This window comes from Solea solea, chromosome 9 (assembly GCF_958295425.1).
Source record: "Solea solea chromosome 9, fSolSol10.1, whole genome shotgun sequence".
Lineage (NCBI taxonomy): Eukaryota > Metazoa > Chordata > Actinopteri > Pleuronectiformes > Soleidae > Solea > Solea solea.
In genome coordinates this window covers 15871685-15889068 of record NC_081142.1, presented here as the reverse complement: position 1 = coordinate 15889068, position 17384 = coordinate 15871685, and the positions used below count along the sequence as shown (strand labels likewise).

Below are 17384 nucleotides of genomic sequence, written 5' to 3'. Positions count from 1 at the left end.
ACTGTGACTGTGGGAGGCACTGCAGACATCAAGATGGGCCTGTTGCGACTGATGCAACCTGCTGCAAGAGCTGCAGCTCCTGTGTGTCGATTCATGGTCTCACTGGTGATAGAAAAAGACTTCTGCTGAATTAACAAACCGTTTAGGATTTGTTTCCTCTGGTTTAAACTAGCTGAGCAAGCTGAAATTACACCTGTAGGAATTTTTTTTACTGATATTAAAACTCCAAAGGTTAAAGCAATCTGTTATTTTTATTGTGCATGATGTTATTTTTAGTCATATATGAGATGAATAAAAAATTAATTGATTTTATCTGTAGTCTACACTGTATATTTTAACTATATTCTGACACTTTGTACAAAATATAGTGAGATATCATTTATTACCCATTACTATATTTCGTCTTTGTAATTCCTCTTTCATTCCCCTACAATTTCAAAAGTCATGGAAGGTGGACATTAAATGATGCAACAACAGTGTGTTTTCAGTACGACCTCAGATCACTGATCAATTTCACAGGCGTTTGTTTCCCTCTGGTGGAGAGTTTTCACAGCTGCATGTTTAATCTTGTTGAAAAAACAAGTGTATCCTCTCTTGTTAGTTGTTATGATAAATGACTTAATACAAGTAGGGTACATGAGATTATGCCCTTGCTGAACAAATTAAGAAAATGTTTTAATTTGAATGTGATGATATCAAATGTAATGTGAGATGGGGACAGACTGACCTTGTTTGAGCCACAGCCAGATCATGAGATGTAAAGTCATGAGACTTGTTAGTTCTCAAGTGGATTATATTTCTGTACATCTTAACACTGTTGAAAATGATTCCTGTCTGTCAACTGAATCTAAATAAATCTCAATTTCTGCTGATCTGTATTTAGCAAATTAGGCTATATTTATTTATTAAAGGTTGTCTATGACTTTCCTTCATGTCAGTAAATAACTTAATCACATTTGTCAGTACTTAGAAAAATAATTTTACTGGATATGCAACAGAACATCTATAGGCAACATTAATTGAACTGTCAGCACAGTAGAGTCCATGTCAAAATAAATGTGGAGGTTCAAGGAACATGTGAACATCAACTCTTAGCTTTGTCAGTGGTTCTCTGCCCACCACAGCTGAAGTCAATGATGATAATGATGATGATGATGATGATGGACTGATTGCATCAGGTATGTGTGTGTGTTGCACAAAAAGCCAGAGCAGAGCAATAGAGAAGGTTAAGAGGCCAACTACAGGTAGGTATCATGAAGCACTTCAGGGAGCATTTGTAAAGTGTCTTCTTTAGTGTAGTCAGAATAATGACGGTAATTGATTACATTCAGTGCCTGTGATGTACGTAGTCAGAATGTGTACTTTAGTAAAGGTTCTTTAACTAAGTTTACAAGCTCTTTGTCTGGAGAAAACAAATGTATAAAGATTAAAACTAGCTATTTTCTAGAGCCTGTAAAGTGTAACGCTGAGTTTAGCATGTGTTGAAAACATGTCTTGAATACAGTTTAGCCTTAGTGGATGTTTAGGAAAATTAGATTTATTTTGGTGCCTATAGGTTTCTTCAGCAGCTTTAGCAGGAAAAGCACAGGTGTTTGTGAGATCAGATTTGGGACAGTGAGTCAGCATATATCCTGAAATAAGTTGTTGGCACAGCAGCCATTTTGAGTAGGAGCAGGAGTTTCATTTAGCTTCTCGGTTTCAGGGTGCATGTTGGTTCGCTGTCCTGACTTGCATGAAGTGAACAGCGCCATTGTGAACGTTATCGGTATCATCTGTCTTTTTTTTTTTTTTTTTAACTAAAACGTGTCAATGGTGGAAGTGTAAAGGGTGCACTGACAAAGCTGAAGGGAATTTAGTTACATTTGCTGTTTTCCTGCTGTGACCTGTACATGTCTGCCATGAGGGAAGAATCCGGTGATGTCAACCAGTTTTTAAAAAAAAAAAAAGATGACTCCCATGTTACCTTATGTCCAATTTTGGTGACTTGCCTTTGCAGCAAGAAGACCTGGGTTCACAACCCCGCTAAGAACAAGGGCCTTCCTGCATGGCATTAACATGTTCTCCATGTGGTTGAGTCCCACTGTCCAAACATGCAGATTTGAGGTTTAGGCAAATTGGCGTGTGGATGGTTGTTTGTCTCCATGTGGCTCTGTGATGGCGACATGTCCAGGGCGTACCGCGCCTTTCACTATGTGACCTTCATGTGGGGGATGAAATGGTAGAAGATGAATTAATGAATAAAATGTTGACATGTGATTGTTTGGGGCCATCGTTCAGTTTCATTTTAACCTCCACCTGCCAAGGAAACCACATCCTGTCCTGTAAAATAAACATGTTGAAATACTTGTCTCACTCACTGTTGTCCAACCCTGGGCTTTTACATCACAATTAAGCTCTGATAAGTTTTTCTGAATACTAATGCAATAACAATCAAGTCAAAGTTTACAGAAGTATGTCCAACTACTTCCGCATTATTCATTAATGAATAAAAAGTTAAGACATAAATTTGATAAACATAATTTGGGGAAAAGGTAACTTAACCCGTTTAGTCTGATTTCGCTAGGTTTATGTGACGTACATTAAGTGATCACGTTTTACGTCCTATGTGACGTCAGAGGGAAGGAGGCACTTGCAACTTCACACGAGATTTCACGCGCGATTTCTCGCGATCGCTTTCCAATCCAACATGGCACCGTAGGGACGTTGTTATTATTGTTCCGTCGCTCTTGCAGTTCGAAGGGAAACAACGCGGACAAACGACCGAGTGATTCGTGCGGGCATGAGAGAATCACCCCGACATCATGTTACGGTCCACCGGCTTCTTTCGAGGGATCGAATGTCCGTTTTACACGGAGTGCACCGAGGGCAAAGACGGCAGGAATGGGTGTAACAGACCCTACTGTCACTTCAGGCACAGCCAGCAAAGACGAACGTCCTACGGAGCAACGACAGACGTTAAAAAGCAGAGAGACCTCCACTCCACACACAGAGGTGCTTAGCTTTGTTGTTATTATTACATAAAACCCGCAATGTACACGTAAATCCTTCAACGTCTCAGTCAAGACCGTGTCTGTGTGTGAAACAGACACCACTGATGGAAATATCCATGAGACAAAGGTGTAAAGCGGTTTTGTGTCGTCGTCGGACACTGTGCCACATTTGCATCACCTTATTAGATGTGTATCTCATTAAAGTGAAGAACAGGACAAACTAAAGCTATGATATTAAGGGTGCATGCTAAGTAGCTAAGTAAAGAATGCGCTCAAACGTAATGAAGTGCTGTACTAAATGGAGAATGAAAACATTCCTGACACATAGGTAAAACCAGAATTCTTATCTGAACTTCACTTCTTGCTATGTGTACCTAATAAACTGACATCTAATATAAGTTCTACTGGAGGAATATAGCAAACAAGAGTCTCTGCATTATCATTGGAGTAGCAAACTAATAGCAAATTACTATGTGTTTGAAGTGTATGTTAGTACAGCAGTCATCTTGGGTATATTCCCTTATATCTCAACCCTTTTCCCTCAAAAAAAAGTATTCATGGATTTTTTTCTGGCTTAAAAAACGTCTAACCATCATTCACAAGTGGTACATATCCCATCAAGAGAGAGCGCACCTCTGCCAAGACCACCAACACTCTCCTATATTGCAAGGAAATTCATTCCAGATTGCCACTTAAATCTATTAATTTCTATCTCGGAACATAACCTACATCCCCTGAAATGTTTACTCTGGAACATGGATTAGTTGCAGGGTTGTTGCAACTTTTGAAATGCTCTATTAAAACTTGGTTCAAATGTTACTTGCTGAATATTAGAGTTTGGTTTTATATCACATTTTTAAGCTGCTTTGTCCAAAGGTTTAATCACATTTAACGACGGGTTGTAAATCATAGTATTCACGTAATTTCACTATGAGAGAAAACATAAGAATAAACTAATTCAGCTGCATCTCGTTTGTTGTGTTACTTGCCTGTCCTTATTTGTTATTAACACTGTTTTCCTTGTCTCTCTCTCGGCAGAACAAGGTTATGATCCATTCAACCCAGAAGTAGTGAGGCCTCAGGAGCAGCAGAATGGGAAGCCGGATGCCTCAGACGACCTCGACGGAGCTCTGGAGATGGTCAACAAGGCCATCGAGGAGGTCCGCAGTGAGGTGGAGAGGGAGAAGAGGAAGCTCTCTCGAATTGGGGATGAACCGTACAGTCCCAGACCGAATATCAGTTTGTCTTCGGGTGGTGCTGCTAAAAAGAAAAGGGCAACTTCACACATGGCCTATGATCCTGGCAGTTATCAGATCACATCAGGAGGTTATAATCCCACCCCTGGCTGCAGCAAGTACACCTTGGATTCAGATAACCAGGGGAAAAACAGTAACTCCATGGAATATGTTCCTACTTCAGTGAAAAAGCCTCCTACTCGGACACATGCTCACCAACCACCCTCTTCCCCTCCCACCACAAATAGTTCAAACAGCGCATTATCCTCCAAGTGTAAATACACTGTGGATAATTCAAGGCCATCTACAGACATGGAGTATGATCCACTCTCAAACTACACAGCAGGAATCACAGTAAAAGGCAAGAGGGTTAAGGTGGCCCATGCTGTTAGGACAGATGGGAGCAAGAAACAGAAACTGCTTGCGTGTGATTTGTCAGACGAGGAGTATGTTGTAGCTGTAAAAAAACCACAGCAGCTGACTGTAGACATGAGAAAATACACTTTCTCTGACTCTGATGGGGAGAGCTCTGGAACAGAGTATCGACCCACCACTCTTAGCAACCTCCAGCAGAGAAAAAACAACTCTGGATTAGCTGGTGTCACTTTTGGGAAGGAGAGAAAGGAGAGAACTGAAAGTGTATTAAATGCTCTGACACAGAAGAATAAACAGGACTTAGTAAAAGACTCAGACATTCATATGAAGCAAAAGAGCAGTCCAGAGAAAATGAAGGCGGCTAGTCGAACAGGTCATGAGAAAAGTGTTAAATCTGATAAGATCCATAAACTTGAAAAAGATGTAAACAGACAGTTTAGTACTAAGAGTAGTAGCAGCAGTAGTAAGGACAAAAGTTCAATCAAGAGCTCAAACCAGGTGTCTGCAAAAAAGGAGAATAAGAGTCTTGGGAAGAGAGATGACAGAAAAATCATAGTAAAGGAAAAGACAAGGGACAAAATTCAGAAGGAAGGCAGAGATGAAAAGAGAAGTGATGGGAAGATCAAAGCTGTGGAAAAGGTCAAAACGGACTCAATCAAAAGAGATAAAGACTCAGATAATGGTGCGAGGGAAAGCAAGAAAGACAGATTATTAGACAAGGGAAAGGAACACAGCAAGAATAAGGACCACTTACATAAAAATGGTAAACTTGATGGTAGTAAAAGAGAAAAGGATGTGAAGAGAGTCATTAAAAGCAGTTCTCATAGTGGGAGCAGTAGCAGTTCCAGTAAAGGGAGTTCTGCAAACAGCAATAAGATGAAGCAAAACATCGGCTCATCAAATGAGAAAAGATTTAAGAAACGACAGAATGTGAGTCTGAGCCACGCTGATCTGTTTGGAGATGAGAGTCCAGAGCAAGCTGAACCAATAGAGGTTGATGACAGTGATGATGATTCAGAGGAGGTTTTGGTGAGAAAATCAGCCGATGCCTTAAAGAGGGGATCCCTTAACAAGAGGAAAGCTTCTGAGCTGACTCCGTCTTCCTCTGATTATGAGGATGACTACGGCATGGAGGGCAGCAGTGCAGGTAAGGACGAGATCGATCATGTTGGAATCGACTTATCCAGCTTCCAGGACGAGCTGGACTTTGACTCGGATCCCATGGAGGAGTGTTTGCGTATCTTCAACGAATCCAAGGATGTGAAGAAGGAAGACAAGGGACGGCAAACTAAACTGGTATGGCTGTTTTGTTCTTCTTTCCATACTCATGTTGTGTCTTCTTCATTTTCCACATACTGGTTTTATTTGGACATTTTGCTCTTGCCAGGCAGTGGAATTAGATTTGAAAAAACATTGTGTGTTTTTCCTCTCAGCCCTCCAGGGATTCAGTGGAGGAGGGAAGCACAGAGAGCACTTTAACCACTCTCTTCCCTGGTCAAAAGAAGAGAGTCTCTCATTTTGTTGCCAAAGGAAATGTAAGTTATACAACTTCTTCATCCATCACACAAGGATGTAACAAGGCAGTAATGAACACATTATATCTGTCTGTTTTATAAACCATAACATCAGGATACAACAATCTTTATTATCTTTATTTTTTATTTCAATGTCATGCATAGAAAACAAGTTCAGCCCAAACTGGCTTACAAGACACTTATATTCAGAAATACAGACCAGTAGGCCAGAGAATGACATACATTACTGATAATATTGAACATAAAAACTGTTCTGATGTTCTTCCAGGCTTTAGACACATAGTTGGCAAACTAAATTACTACTACATTGTGTCGTCGTCAGTGCACCAGAACATTTCCAGATTTTTGGAAGACATTTCACTCAGTATGACACTGTTGTGAACTCAAGGTCGTCACCTGTGACACCAAAGGCCTGACTAATTTCAGTAGAACTTCATATGCTATTGTTCTGTAGTGGGTCACAAGGCGATATAATGACATTTATGTTGGCCAAAGGCAGTGTGTGCTTCTGCTGGTGCGATTACATCACACAAGGAAGTGTGATATGAGAATAAGTGGGGCTTTCCAGTGGGTCTGATTTGACTGTAAACCAGCTGTCAAAAGGAGAGTGAGCTAACCAGTCCGCTGAGGTCTCTTCAGTGAACAATGCATCATCAGAAGATTTAATAAAAATGCCTGTTTTAATTTCTTGTTCACATGAATTTAAGCTATTATCATTTAATTAAACAATGCTTTGTGTGTATGTGGTATACTCAATGTAAACTGATCAAAAACACTGAATATAGATGACAAATTCAGCATTTATATGGTTATTAACTGAGAGACATGTGGGACAATATTCAACATGATGTCTTAGGCACTTTAATTGCGCTTTCAACGATAATTCCATCTAAATTATTTAATGGAAAAACAATACAAAGTTCAGTGCCCACTCTCTCTTCATATCATGCTACACTGACTGCATGAAACTGAGATCAGATTTCTGAGAAAGCAGCATCATTTTTACATACTGGTCGACCTCTGCTCTTGTTGTGTTTTTGTGGTTGCTGTTTGTTGTGCTGCTTGTGTGTATGGGGTTGTTGTTGCGGCAGAATGAATTACTGTGTGATTGTAGATGATGATATGAAACCAAACACAGTGTTCCCACAAGTCCTTGAAATTCTTGAAAGTTTTGAAATCCCAGAAAGAAGTTCAGTTGACATTGAGATAAATGTCTCCCGCCGTTTGTTACAACACCACTCACTGTTTCATGTGCCCTGCATTGCTTGATGCTTGAGCCGTAATTACTAGCGATGTTGTGGACACTGTCTTTCCCCACGTTGAGCAAGAGAGAGCAAATTACATGATGCCTGGGAAATGCAAATTCCAAAGATCTCTGGATCCCAAAGACAATCACTTGTCCAGATGTGAGCGAATCAGCACATGCCCTCCCATCGGTGCATTCGGTCCTTCAATTTGAGATTTCCACATATACAATTATCAGAGAAAGGTATGAGACATGTGGGTGTTGTCACTGAACCATCAGTTGCAGTTAATCCGCTATTATTAAGATTAATGATTTGATCTATTCCTTGCCCTGTAATAAGAGTCCTATTTAGAACTTGGTAATAAGACTTGTTCCTGTTTTTCAGGCCGACGCACCTTCTAAGACTGCGGTGCGTACGTACAAGAGACCCACCGCCCAGGAGGTCTGTTACCAGCGAATGCAGCTGTCGCAGCAGCAAGCTGCCCAGCTTTCTGCTTCAGTCAAAACTGCCTCACGGAGTACCAACCCCAGCTTCTCTGGAGAGAGGAAGAGAATAGCACACCGTCCCAGCCCACAGATAACATCATCCAAATCAAGTATGAGCACCTCCACTACTCTGGTGTTGCACCATTCAGCATGGGGGGGGGGGGGTTCACACTCTGGTTTCAGATTTTAAAGACACATCTGTGTACATTTGTCTAACTAGGTTCAGCAGATGCTAAATCAGCTGTGAGTCGAGTGCTATCGCCCAGCCAATCTCATCAGACTGTCAAGGCTCAAACGACTGCTGGTATTTTGTCTAAGACCACGTCCACCGTAATGGCAAAGAGGGTGGCACACACACCCACCATGAAGGTATCTCGAGGTTTCTGTAGCTTGTTTTTGTCATTTGGTTCAAGTTGTGTCTCTTTCATCTTTTTTCTTTAAACTTTCAGGCTACACATTTTACAGTGTTTTGTGGGTAAATGTTGCTCTAATCCAGCCCTTTTCAAACTGTGGGGTGGGCCCCCCTGGGGGAGCGTGGAGACTTTCCAGGAGGGGTGCAAGTTCTGTTTTTTTTTTAAGTCCTAACTAAGGTTTAGCAGGTGGAACTGACGTACCACAACTAAATCTACACTGGTGACAAGGTTTGGATAATAGAGAAGTTTCTGACAGGGGCAAAAAGAGAAATGTGCAATATTTCGGATACTAACAACAAGCCAACGTCAGCCGGGGAGGCCCTGGGAAATTTCTTCCTCCAAAAGTTTGAGAACCACTGCTCTAATCTGTATTGTGAGTATGATTTACTGCCAGTGTTCTCTCTGTAATTTGACTTGTTTTAGAGTACTTCAATGAAACGACCCATCATCCCCTGTGAGTTTGGGGCCAAAGTTCCTACCAACGTCCGCCAGCGCTACCTCAACACTTTCATCGATGAATGTGCGAAATTCTGCCCATCGGAAGATATTGCCTTTGAGATGGTAAAAATAACACCCACTGTGATCTGTTTTGAAAGAGTGATAGTGTGTGTTCAGGACTCTTGTTTATTTTCCAGTAGAGTAAGCCATTTCTTAGACAGTGAAAGAAGTGTTTATCCTTTTTGCAGGCCCTTGAAGAGGAGAAGCTGGTATATGACCGAAGTAGCAGTAAAAGCATCTACCTCAATGTAGCTGTCAACACTCTGAAGAAGCTACGCAGCAAGAGCAGCTCCGGTCCCTCACCTGCCACCAGTATGTCTCTCCCCACTCATTCCCTGTGCACAAACAGTACATTATACAGAATTGTCGGTCATTATTTGCATGGTTTGTTTTTGTTCTTCACCAAAATATGATTTCCCCTTGAAGTCATAGTGACAGCCAGTGATAAAAATGTGGTACAAAAACAATAACAAAAACACAGAAATGGTCAGCCTTTTATTTCAATGAGGAGTCATTTTTCTAACAATTCTCTTGAAAATGGCTGGTTTACCTGTTCACAGTAATATTATTTGTTGTAGAAATGGCAGTAAAAATAGTCGGACATTGGGTCATGATAGTTTGTCACCATACAAATGTGTGTCCCCGGTCCCCATATAAAAGATTGGGAAACTCTTTATGAATATACAATATATTATGGCATTTTACAAGATGTATTGGATTTTATCACATTTGTTTCAGTTGTGTACGTGTGTGTGCGTGTGTTTACAGAGGAGCCGGGGTTACTTGCCAACAGGAAGGCCCAGTCTCACGAGGAAGTTCTGGGAGGTCGTCTGGCTGCTACAACCAGCTTCACTATCAACAGGATGGGAAAACAGCAGGAGGAGAAACTCAGTGGTGAGGGGACACATTTCATTTCTCCTCAGCCAACAACAAAGCATGATCCTATATGTCATGACATATAGGATCATGCTTTCAGTGTCTTTTTCAGTTCCTGCTACTGCAAACTGTCTGCCCCATATTGTGACATCAGAAACATGCTTCCAAAATGTTAGTACAATTAAAAGGACTTCTCATTTGTCTGATTAAGAGGAAACTCTTTTAATTATTTATCAAACAGAAAATACAAGCACTTATCTTTTGCACAAGCACAGTTGCACCACCATTTGTCCCATCTCTGTCGTAGTAAATTCAAAACAGTTGATGGACTATTGAAAATCCATTGGAAAAAAAACTTTGGTTCAATTAAAAAAAATAGCATTGCTCAATTGGACGTATGACATATATCTTGGGGATATACACTGGATATACTACTTACATTACTATTAACACTGCCAAACTTAACCCAGTCCAGTTTGAGATTAGCATGAGTCCATGTGTAAGTGCATGATTTATTCATTTAATTTTACTCTGTCTGTGTCTAGGAGTCACACTGTACATGAAGCTGAAGTCATATCTGATGACAGAAGAGCAGCTCCAGGAGCACGGATATCCAAGAGTAAACCCAGAAGCCCCTGGCAAGGCACTGATATACAACCTTCCAGAGAAAAAACCCCCTGCAGACCGTAAGTTTCTCCCATAGCTCTAGATGTAGATGTATGGTCCAGCAGATGGTTTACTGTGTGTGTGTATATATATATATATATATATATATATATATATATATATATATATATGTATATGTATATGTATATATATATATATATATATATATATATATATGTATATATGTATATATACTGTATATTATATACAGATTTACTGGGGCACTGATGATAAATCCTGAACTCAAGACCTTTATTATTAGTTTAAAGAAGCATAAACAAACTGCGGTGTTTCCCGTACAACAGTATTACAGTGGGTGTGGCCATACCTTGCTCTGGTGCTGACACATTACAGTGGAGGTTTGGCTGGTGCGTATGTGAGAGTAGTTGACTCTGCAATGTTTTTCCCAGCGTTTTCCAAGATATGCTGTCGATGTGGGGCAGAATACAAAATCAACGTCAATGGCAACTGTGTCCGAAAGGAGGAATGCAGTCATCACTGGGGACGATTACGCAGACATAAAGGTATGTCATAGTTTTTATTATTTACATTTATTTAGTGTGAATTTCATGTATAAAATTGTGGATTTCCCAACTTTATCCATTGCCGTCCTCAACTTCCTCAACGTCAGTTCCTGACTTTATCTCTTCTGTCCTCTCCATCAGTCGCTGGAGGCTGGGAGACCAATTACAACTGCTGTGCTGCCGCTGTGGGTGCTCCAGGATGCCAAGTGTCAAAGGTACAAACGTTGTGCAGCATAAAATGACTGGGATAGGTTTACAGCATCAACATTAACTCCGTTTCTGCATCTGTTTTTGATTGTTTTGTGTTAAATGTCATCATAAGAAGCACGGTGCATACATGATAGAAACAATTCATATCTCAAAACTCTCATTCTTGTATTCAGGTTTGAGTTTCCCAAACCTTTTGTACTTTGGTTAATATTTTTGATTTAATCTAAATCAGTACTGCTTTTTAAAAAATCTATAACACAGGAAATATATAACTTAAGTTTGACTTGACTTGAGTTTGACCACTAGAGGTCAATCAGTTTCCTTTATTTCTGTGTCTCCCAGTTGAACATAAAACACTCCCAGAATTAGTTTCAAAGGCAATGTCAAAGCTTCTTTATTTGTTTTTGATGATGAGTCTCTGAGTTGACGTTTTCCATACTTCCACAGCAACATGTTCAGGACGGACGTAAGGAGTTATTAGACGGTTATGTGTCAACTTTCAGTAAACCTCTACCTCCAGATGGCAACGGAGGGGTGTTTGCTTTGGATTGTGAGATGGTGAGTGATCTCAAATCTGTCTAATCTACTTATCAAAGTGAGTTTTATTATATTTTGAGGGGGTTATTTACCTCTTCTGTGTAACAGTGTTATACAAAACTGGGCCTGGAACTGACGAGAGTGACCGTCATCGACTCGAAGATGAAAGTCATCTACGACACCTTTGTCAAACCTGTAAAGAAAGTGGTCGACTATAACACGCGGTGAGTTTATGTCTTTCAACTGGCATTGAAAACACAACAATTCTTTGTGTTGTGTTTTTGTAACGGCCGCGTTCATTTCATACTTGATCCACAGGTTTTCAGGTGTGACAGAGGAGGACTTGGAGAACGCCACCATCACTCTGAGAGATGTTCAGGCCGTGTTGCTCAGTATGTTCAGCGCTGACTCCATCCTGATTGGACACAGTCTGGAGAGCGACCTCCTCGCCCTGAAGGTACCATCAGTATCATCACCATCAAGGAAATCTATGCATTTATTCAGTGGTTCTCAAACTTTTTATACCAAGTACCACTTGAGAGAATATTGAGCTCTGGAAGTAACACGGTTATCACAGACTTTAAAATACAGTGGTGTAAATAGGTCGAGCAAAGTCGGAGGAGACAGATTTATTCCCGATAAGATCATTTGCTCTCTCATCATCCTCCTCTTCCTCACATATACTTCACACACTGGTATAGTGAAATTAGTTTAAGATGGAGCGTGAGATAAGGGGACACTAATTATTATTATTTTGTTATTTGTTTCATTTTCTATGTCAAAATTCCTCAGCTCAGTAGAAGAGTATTTCTGATTTTCCTCCACGTGCCACCAGAGGAAGCTTGCATACCACTGGTGGTACCACAGTTTGAGAACCATGGGTTTAGATTAATTTACCAGAGGTGCTTACTGTCCATAAATGTCTTATTTACAACCAGTTTAAATGAAGCCCCTCATGAGATAAACATGTAAATTGCTTAATGTCTTTGTGAAACACATTTCATTTTTCAAAAATATTTATTGTAAAATATTGCAGCTGAGGACATAAAATATAGCAGTGTTGAACTTTCAAACTTTCTTTTTAATACTCATGCCAAACTATTGTGACCCATATCACAATATCAAAAATATTTTAACAATGTCATTTTGAATTGGTAACCTAACTATTTCTATGTTTAGCAAATTAATTACAACTTCATTTTATTTATTTTTATTTAAAACATAAGCATATACATCTTAACTAAAAGGTCGGAAAAAATCTGCAAATTTGTTTGGGGGACCATAAAAATATCTCCCATGACCCTAACCGTCTTTTGGAATCACTGACATGCAGTATTAATATATTATTGGAAACCAAGAGTTCCCAGAAAAATCCTAGTTCAAAATACAGCATCAAAATACTGAATACAAATACTTTAAGGAGTGGAGTAAAAGAAATGCTTTCAATAATATCCACTGTCTCTTTCTGTTCATTTCCAGCTTATCCACAGTTCAGTCATAGACACAGCCATCGTGTTCCCTCACCGCATTGGCTTGCCCTACAAACGTGCCTTGAGAAACCTGATGGCTGACCACCTCAAACGCATCATTCAGGACAATGGTGAGAAACATTACACAGGACAACCAGTGTTTATGAGTAGCCAGTGAATGAATATTAGTGTTGCAGTCAAGTTAGAGACAATTATTCGACAGGTTTTCACCTTTTTAATAAAAAAATGCAAAATGCAGAATTGGCTCATAAATCTAAATGTGAATATGACTGCATGTTGGCCACGTCACCAGCAGATGTCACTCACCCACACTGATGAAACGGTTTACAGCACAACTCAAGATTCCTTAAGATGCCACTTTCACGAACCTTTCTTATCTCTATCTTTGTCTAACCTTAAAGCTGCTGCATGTAAAACATTGAAAACAGCAATAATTAGCATTTTAAACAGTTATTGAAACAACAAGGTGTGTAGGTTGCCTGTGCGTTCTCTCTGGGGGGTCTGGCTTCCTCCCACAGTCCAAAAAAATGCAAATAAGATCAATCGGACACGTTGGGTGTGAGAGTGATTGGTTGTTTGTCTGTGTGTGTTGGCCCTGTGATGGACTGGCAACCTGTCTAGGGTGTTCCCTATGTCAGCTGGGATTGGCTCTATCCCAACACGACTCTCATGTGGAGTGAAAGCTGTCTTCGCTAAGCACATGACGAGAGGAGAAATGAGGAGGTGATAGTAACAGAGTAGGCGTCTTCATTTTAAGTCATCTCCGCCGCAGACCCTCAGTTTCCCTCTCCTCTGGTGGAGACGTTTTTGAGTTGGGTATTAAGGTCTTTTAGGTTTGATAACAGCTGGTGTTTCTGAGCCATACCTGTAGCACGCTGTGTTTGCAGACTTTACAGAAAACTCAACTGTTTTAAAAATGGTGCTTTTATTATCATTATTTTTGTATTTTTATTATTTATTATGAGTATTGGGTGCGTGCAATATGTATAAAGTGTATATGCTGTTAATTTTGAGTGTTATATTTTGTCACGTGTTGTTTTTATTTTATCTGTGAAGGCGTTATTGTACAAATCGAGTCCAAGACAAATGTCCCCATGAGGACAATAAAAGTGTATCGTATCGTATCTTTAAGTGGGACATGAAGAAGACAAGAGGTCTGTTTGTTTTATTCTCTGGAGGTACAGTATCATGAGGACATATTTAATGGTTCTTTCACAGATTTCCATGAAATTTAATACAAAAATTTAATCCAGAATGAATAGTAAAAACATTGGTTTTTAAACACCATCATTAAGTAAACATGCTTGCACAACTAATGACCGTAACCGTAAGTGAATTGAATAGGCTAACACTGGGACTGTAAACATGTTAAATTGTCGACGTCATCTTTTACAACATCCTTTACAATGTGTACATGTTGTAAAGTTGCAGGTTAAAGTTAATTGATCTATTTTCTTCAAATTGAAATCGCCCTGTTTTTTGAAATTGCCCTTTTTCATTTAAAAAGAAAAAAGAAGAAGAAGAAATAACTTGGTTTTATTGTTTGTCCGTGTGTTTCCAGTGGAGGGCCACGACTCGAGTGAAGATGCCTCTGCCTGCATGGAGCTGATGATTTGGAAGCTCAAAGAGGATGCGAAGGTTAAAAGATGACCCCTGACCCCCTCCACTTCACTTTCCTCAGCTGGACGTCCTGTTGGTTGCAGGGAGACAGAAGTTCGGGAGACCTGCGCCCGCTCTCAGAGAGTGGAGGTCAGAGGTCAGAGATGGTTCAGCACAGTGGGACATTTTCAGCTGAACAGACTGAGAGGAGCTCAGTTGCTAACGCCGACTTTATCTGACACGAGAAACGCGAAGGCCTTCAAAGCAATAGGAGCCCACCTGACAGTGTTTTCTTTAGTTTTGTTGTTATTTCACCTCTAAACAACGTTAGTTTAGCAGTATTTCTGTTATTTAAGTGGCGTCAGTTAAGGCCTCAAAACAGTTTATAAATGAAACCTTTCTTACAGAAGAACTACTCAACATGCCGGGGCATTGTCTGCTGAACGACGACGACGATAGATATGATATTCATGTTAGACTCTGTCCTCAGCCTAAATTGCACTATAGAAATGCTCTCGTCGCATCGGGCCAAAGTTTGAGTACCTCATCTGTGTTCAAATGCATTCACTTCTTCTTCTTAATAACACAGTACTCGTTTCATAGTTACACTTAAGTGCATTGTTGTCTTAGTCTGTCGGGCGTTGCTATGTAAAATGCACTTTGCACCTCGTTTATCGTCAGTGATGCTCTTGTTTATACGGCGGGTTTTGTTGTGTTGGTTTGCTCTCAAACCTGATTAATCCTATAATACTTGATTATTAAGAACACCCCGAGCAGACGTGTAAACTCTGTGCTATGACCTGTTTGGTGGAGCTGAAAGAACACATCGCTCTGTTTTCATAGTTCGGACAAAAATATCCACTGTTGTCTCACTGCATGAAATAACAACAACATAGGTCATGCTGATACTAGCTATGAAGTGTTAATACTTCATGAAGACAAGACTAGGTTCACTGTTGTCGAATTAACCCCTGGTTATTACAATTTACACTTATCATTTAGTGTATATCAGCTAACGTGCTGTTTTATGTTGGAAAAGAACCCCAGAGTGCTGTACATATGCAGTTTCTTTTTGTATTTTTGGTTGTTAATCTTTTTCTATTAAAAAATAATTAGTTAAAATAAGATGTTGCTCTTTTTTTTTATATATTCACCCTGCTTCTGCCCGTTCTAATGAAACCTTCACTAAATGATGGGCTAACCCAGAGTGACGACTGGTGGGGTCTGAGATGATCTTCTTCGTACCTTGGTTTGTAACCAGTTGTTATTTATTTAAGACATTTTTTTTATTTAACCTTTATTTAATCAGGAAAATACACATTGTGTCATGGCCAAGACGAGCAGCAGCACAGTTACAAACAAACAAAGTACAATAAGGTTACAGACGGCAGTGATGCTCAGTCATCTTGACCACGTCTTCGTGCTTAAATGCATTGAGTTGCTGCTCTGTGATTGGCTGATGAGATATTTACTCTATCAAGCAGTTGAACCTAATCTGCTTAATGTATATTTAGTGAATGGAAAACGATGAGATAAGTGCACTTATGTCTAGTAGTTCAACTTAAAACAAAATACTACTTTTGATACTCCATTTTAAAGCGTATTACATTTACTTTTTACATTTTACAGATCATAACCTGCCTTTTTCTGAAATAGCTTATTTTATTTTTACTCCGTTTAAGTGCTCCTTTGCTTCAGTAAATCTCAAATCAACAATATTTCTGCTGCCCAAATAGTTTTTGACAGTGTGACTGCTTCTTCTCGGTACAGTGCTGGGCCCCTAATGGCCACTCTCTATATACTAAATATATATATATATATCCTTAACAGCAGGTGCAGTGGCAGTAATTCTCTCTTCAGCAGATGTGTAAAGTGGAAGAAAATGGGAGAGAAATGCTAAACGGAGAGGCCCATCCTTTCTTCGGTGTGTTTGCCTATTAAGCTCCTCCCGTCACATGTCAGTATGCATTTCCCCAGACCGAGCCACAGAGCGCAGGTATTAAAAGAGCCAGTTAGCTGAGATCAATACCAACACATTGTCCCAGTGACAGGGAAGGGGGGCGTCCTTGTGTTTACCGAGAGTTGCAGAGATTCTGAACATGTGGAGCGAAGCAGCTTAGGGCTCGTCTTCATTATCAAATTCGATCAGTGCCTCTCTCTTTCTCTCTCCCTCTCTCTCCGCTGTGATCACCTTTAACTAGTGGGGGTCACTTGGGGGGGGGGGGGGTATCTACAAGCTGAGGCTCTGAAAGTGACCCCATGCTGGGAGATGAAGAGCTGCATTATCTTCTCTGAGAGCTTCCGTAAATAAACATTATATACTGCCCACATCCTAAAGAGACCTGAAGCAATTAAATCAGTCACTTGTCCTGCAGAAAAACGTGATCATAATATTCAACTGGAGACATTGGAGGACGTCAGTCTGAACACAAATCTCTTCTGGCATTCTTATAAGACAAAACAATAATAAAAATAATCGAATAAAAGTACCGAGCACATAGTTCTTAAGTCCTTAAGTCCTTATACTAAACTTACTGCTACGTTAATTCATCATTAGTTCAAATATCAATTTATTAGGGGTTTTTTGTCTTATCAATGTCGGTAAATAATAATGAAACACAACTTTAGCACAAAAAAAAGGTAAAACTGTGTATAGTTTTTATCACATTAAGTGGAAAAAAAAAAGTGGAAGTGCAACTCATAA

At 39.9% G+C, this 17384-nt stretch overlaps 1 protein-coding gene across 1 annotated transcript; it reads left to right on the top strand.

Annotated features, from left to right (window-relative positions):
- The first annotated feature begins 2665 nt into the window (after positions 1–2665).
- rexo1 (REX1, RNA exonuclease 1 homolog) lies at positions 2666–15805 on the top strand. Its single transcript, XM_058638762.1, has 16 exons — positions 2666–2991; positions 4029–5896; positions 6034–6135; positions 7767–7977; positions 8088–8236; positions 8704–8841; positions 8967–9090; positions 9547–9672; positions 10200–10340; positions 10731–10844; positions 10986–11059; positions 11502–11612; positions 11700–11815; positions 11910–12048; positions 13071–13191; positions 14643–15805. Exons 1-16 carry the CDS (start codon positions 2802–2804, stop codon positions 14729–14731), a joined length of 3813 nt encoding a protein of 1270 aa, XP_058494745.1. The 5' UTR covers positions 2666–2801; the 3' UTR covers positions 14732–15805.
- Positions 15806–17384: the final 1579 nt, after the last annotated feature.